Source organism: Phaseolus vulgaris, chromosome 9 (genome assembly GCF_000499845.2).
Source record: "Phaseolus vulgaris cultivar G19833 chromosome 9, P. vulgaris v2.0, whole genome shotgun sequence".
Classification (NCBI taxonomy): Eukaryota; Viridiplantae; Streptophyta; class Magnoliopsida; order Fabales; family Fabaceae; genus Phaseolus; species Phaseolus vulgaris.
In genome coordinates, this window is record NC_023751.2 from 14,859,599 (window position 1) to 14,864,862 (window position 5,264).

At 33.8% G+C, this 5,264-nt stretch overlaps 1 protein-coding gene across 1 annotated transcript; it reads right to left on the bottom strand.

Moving 5' to 3' along the window:
* Positions 1-1,389: 1,389 nt before the first annotated feature.
* LOC137822583 (phospholipase D alpha 1-like) lies at positions 1,390-4,670 on the bottom strand. Its single transcript, XM_068627492.1, has 5 exons — positions 4,618-4,670; positions 4,407-4,509; positions 4,060-4,140; positions 2,105-3,968; positions 1,390-1,971 (listed from the first exon to the last, which is right to left on the bottom strand). The coding sequence occupies exons 2-5, from the start codon at positions 4,500-4,502 to the stop codon at positions 1,529-1,531; spliced, it is 2,484 nt and encodes an 827-aa protein (XP_068483593.1). The 5' UTR covers positions 4,503-4,509; positions 4,618-4,670; the 3' UTR covers positions 1,390-1,528.
* Between the last annotated feature and the right edge of the window lie 594 nt (positions 4,671-5,264).

Consider the following 5,264-nt stretch of genomic DNA (forward strand, 5'->3'; position numbering starts at 1 on the left):
TTCTTACCTTCTTCTTATATAATTTTATTATACTTATAATATTTTTTTGACCAAAATCGATATTTTGTTGTGATATGCTAAAATCGATATTTCATCTTTGTTTGTTTTGTTTGGAAATCAATACCACTGATTCTATGAAAGAAAATTAAATATGGTGTATTATTCCAAATTACATAATCTAGGGTTTAGGGTTCATTTTCCAAATTAGTAATTAACTTCTGAATTACATAATTTGAAAGTTTTTTTAGATGCATGATTAATTTCTGAATTACATATTTTGGAAGTCTTTTCTAATAAGAGATGAGCTTCCAAATTATGTAATCTGAAAGTCATTTTTTAAATGCATATTCAGATGACATAATCCGAAAGCTACTTTCAAATCTAGACTTTTAAATTATATAATCCAAAATACCATTTTAAATTATATAATCCAAAATTTGAGAATAAAAAAATAAAAAAATAAAAAAAATATTTTCATGTTTTATAAATAAGTATCATAAGAACATATGGAGGTGAAGGATACCTTCAAAAGGTTACACCCACTCAACTCAGTTTTACTCAAAGAATACAAAATAACAATGATTTTACTTGGAGTGCTATAAACCCTTTGTATATATTTATTTATTTTCCTTTATAACAGTTTTTTAAAGTTTTTTTACCAAAATTTTTGAGTTACCTATTATACTCTGTAGCCTTTTTTTTTATTTCAATATATATATATATATATATATATATAATTTTGTGTCATTACAATTTCTTTATTAATTATCATAACTCTTTTTTTCTCCCCATATTAATTAAATTAAGAGTATAATTGGAAAATATATATTATCTTGAAATTTTAAAAAGTAATAAATAAAGAACATTTTTTGAAAAATCAATAATTAAAAAAAAGGAATACTTATTATTAATTTTTTTCGTATTTTAGATTTCTTATTTTAATATGAAATAGTCTGAGCGTAATTTGTTTTTATTAGTGATAATAGTCTTATTTAAGGTTCTATAATATTATTTAGATGATCTTCAAGGGTAAAATATAATCTTATTTTCTTACGTGAATATTAGTGTCTCACTTTTAAGATTTTGTTATATTTTTTTTTTTTGATACAAAAGTATTACAAGACTCATCTAATAATAATTTATAATTTTCTCTTTAATTAAAAAATATCTTTTATTTTTATAACTGAGATTCTTGAACTATGAAACTCAGACACTTCTCTTAAATGACGTGTCGGTGTTGGATACTCATATTGGACACGACATTCGTATGACACTTGTAGGACATGTAGTCATGAAATATCCAATTAAAAAAATATATTTTAGATTTATATCAATTTTAGTACGATTCTAACACAATTTAAAAAAAATACATTAATTTTTTAAAAACTCTAGAAAGAAAGAAGAAGTTATATTTATTTATAGAAATGTTAGGAAGAAACATTTACATGAAGATATTAAATTTTTGGACACCCTCTTCCCAGTAAGTAATTACATATGCTTTGATAAGTAGGATTAATACAAGCATAAGCTAGGTGGTGAGAATTGGAGGAAGATATTCTGATTTGGAACCCAAAATCCGAGCCTTAGTGTCAGGAAAATATTGAAGCCCTGGAAGGTTGGTTATGGTTCCATAGTTGGTTACTTCTATTGGATAACGCAAGAGGTGGTGAAATTCTCCATTCTCATCAAATGTTTGGTCAGAGTATGCAGCCCAGTTGGTTTCAGCAAGATGATTCACAAGCCTGATGCATTCTTCGCTTTCAGGATTGTTGAAAATGCCTGTATCATTAATATCCCCAAGGTGTTCATACCATAGTGCACGTCGAAATCCATATATCTGTCCTCTGACTGGCCCATTACATGCTAAATGCCGTGGCTGAAATGCACCCACTGCAATCTCACTGTCTCTTGCCCCATCCATCGATCTTTGGTTTATGTTTGCAGAACCAATTATTATGTATTCATCATCAACTGAAGGAAGCAAGAGTCCCCACAACTTGTTAATCTCATACCACCACCAAATATGAAAGTACTAAAAAATGTAACATATATTGGAAAAGTTTTTTGTGCATATAAACAAGTGATCTTGGGTTGGATCCCTTACCTATCATCATCTTGGCATGAACATAGATCATAAATCGCCTAGACTTTTGTGCTCTGCTGTAGTCACTGTCGGGTTGTGGTGCCTCAGTAGGAGTGTGGTTGCTATTTTTCTGACCCTCACGGTTTCCAAGGCAGAAAAAGGTCAAGTAGTCCCTTGGGTGGGCTTCAATTCCAGTTCTTTGAATGGCTTGAGCTATATCAGCATACATCATCTCCATTGTCCTCCTTTGCCAGTCTAGTATTGCTTGAACTGAATCACTCTCGGGTATGCCTTCTGGCCACATTGGTATGACAACATACACAGAAAATCTTTCCCCTGCTTCAATCTTGCTAACAATCTTCAGTGACACCTCCTTTGGTATAAGATGCAATGCACCGATATCCTCAACTACAATATCAGATGCTTTCCAACCATATGAACTCCCTAGGAAATATTGGTTTTCAATGTAGATGAAGTTTTGGGCTCTTCGAATAGCATTTATGTAAGCATCTTGAATACTTCTATCAATGATGTTGTTGTTCGCACTAACAAGGCCTAATTCAGCTGCTTCTTGTGGGTCTTGGGGGAAGCCAAAAGCTGCACCACCATCAATGGATCTGAACAACTGAACATTCCATGTCTCGTTATCATTTGCTGTTGCCACAGTGGATCGAGGGACAAAGTACTGGTTAAGCATGCTCGAAGGGAATAGGAGCTGCTTCCCAACCTGCTTCTCCCACCTTTGTTGAAAATTGGACAAAACATCCCAAGCAACATCCCCTTCTAACTTGCAGTGAATATCGTGCCATGGCTCTCTTGGACCACCTTTCTTGATGGAAGCATCTGGGAAATTTGGCTGATGGAAGTCATCTTTATGCACTGTATCCAAAGTTGAAAATAGAGGATGCTCCTGAGTATCGTATCTCCCATCACAAAGATCAATGCCACCTACAAAACTTGTTATTGTTCTCTTTTGTCGTTGTCCCACAGCAGGACCAACAACTTGACTATCAACAACTATAGTCTTTTGGTGATGAGTGAACATTGTTGAAGTTTCCAAACCTTGCACAATGCTTCTTCCAACATCCGGGTTCCGTGGACACAAAACACAATTTACCTTTGTGTTTTTGAAGTAATCAGCAGTTTCTTGATCATGGGTTGCCATCAAGCCATCTTTCTTGAAATCTGGCACAGATGTTTTATCATCCCAAACAAGCATAAGAACATGAACACCTTCCTCTGCTCTCCTCTTGAGAAGCTCCCCAAGGGTGATTCTCTTGGGCTGCAAGGGGTCCCTAATCAAGGTTATTTCAGTGTACACTGACCAACCAGTTATGTAAATAAAGTGCCTAGCATCCGAAATGGCATTGTAAATATCCTCCCAGCATTTCCTAAACTCATAAGGCTTTCTTCCTGACACGGGAATCATCGGCTCAAAACCATCTGAAACATGGGCATCTTGGTACAAAGTAACGTTGCAACCAGTTCTTTGGCCGAAGAAGGTGTGGGGAACTCCTTGAAACCTTGGACTTCTTATTCCTCCAGACCAGTTTATGTCATTCCTAACATCAGAAAATTGCATTTTGACATGGATTTTAGAGTCACTTGGTATGGGATTAAGATCCTCGTCTAATATTTGGACCCATGTGTCCACTATGTTACCTGTCATAACTTGCTCAACTGGAACATAAGCCCTTCCAATTAGAGTTGCATTAATTGGGTCTTTTTGTTTGACAGTGAATATAACATGGGAGATCAAATGTGCACAGTATATGCGAAAGGTATCATTCCACATGGTGTTGGATCGTTCATCATTTAGCACTTTAGTCCTTCCAACTCTTGCTTTGTCTAAATCAACTGTTGCATAGAGACCCGTTTGGGTAGACTGTGAAACATTATTACATGTAAAGAATTAGACTGGTTAGAAGGAAATTTAAGCATTCAGCTTAAAAGAAAATGTAAAAAAACTAAGATACCCCGGGTTGGCATTGGCATTGACAGAACAAACAACTCTTGAGTTGGGAGAGTACTCTTTTCCTCACGCTTCGACTTGTACCCTTGTTTACAAAATTGAAACCAGACATGAGCAAAAAAACACGAAATAAAACTTGAGATAACCTTTTCAGTAGAATGCATACAAACTAACTATGTAGCACATACACTAATGGACACGTACACTGACACGAAGATATATATAATAATCTTCAAAATGCAGTACGACTGAATTTGACACATACATAAGTTCATATTATGTGATGACGAATTCTTTAGATACAAAGTGTAACAACTTTAGCTTATTGTTTTGTTGGGTTAAGGCATGCACCTTGCAGCAGAGATTGAAATCGCAGTCGTTAAGAGTTGGCAGTGTATCCACCTCGTATATGGTCACATCGAGGCTCCCATGCAGCAAACGCGACATTATGCAACTGAAGAGAAAGATATTTAGCTTTTAGTTTCCACAACACCAACACACGCGTGCATGTTACAGATTTTATAAAATAGCTGAAATCAATGCAAAAATGGAAGTTGCTTACATGGAAAATGTTGACGATGGTGTACAGTCCGTATGATGAAGACCTCTTAACGTAATGCATTTATAGGGAGATTAATGGATGTGATGTGATACATATATAGTGTGTCTTAATTCTGAAGCAAGATATATACTAATACTGTGTAAACAAACATAGCTTTGAAGAATAGAGATTCTTTTGCAATTTCTTAACTAAGGAATTAGTTCTCACCTTAACATTCAAGGAAGAGAGTATTGTACGAGAATGTTTTGGTTGCCATTGGAGCAGGATGAGTTAGAGTATTGTGCCATTGAAGCAAGGATAAAGTAACAACAGTGACTCCTGTATGATGCTATGCCTTTTGTGTGTTTTTGGGTCCATTATTCTTGTTAAGGTTAGAAGTAAAGATAAATAATTCATTTTTTATATATATAATCACGTTACAACTCTTCCTATTATTATTTTAATATTTTTTATATTATTTTATTATAAATTTATTTTTATTATATATATTTATATTTAAATCCATGACATAAAAAAAAAAAAAGTTGTGAAAACATCATTTCTCTTTCACAAAATCTTGATACTCTAATGTGTTGTGAGAATGGGAAACACTTTGAGAAAAATATAACTGAACTTTCCACTGTAATTTACATGAATATAACATAACA

What these genes read in the sequence shown, in the direction of transcription:
- LOC137822583 (XM_068627492.1), bottom strand. Translation starts at nt 4,502, where the DNA reads ATGTCGCGTTTGCTGCATGGGAGCCTCGATGTGACCATATACGAGGTG. An exon ending in ATTTCAATCTCTGCTGCAAG is followed by an intron (nt 4,141 to 4,406) that starts GTGCATGCCTTA and finishes TTTGTAAACAAG; the next exon opens with GGTACAAGTCGAAGCGTGAG. An exon ending in TCATGCCAAGATGATGATAG is followed by an intron (nt 1,972 to 2,104) that starts GTAAGGGATCCA and finishes TGCTTCCTTCAG; the next exon opens with TTGATGATGAATACATAATA.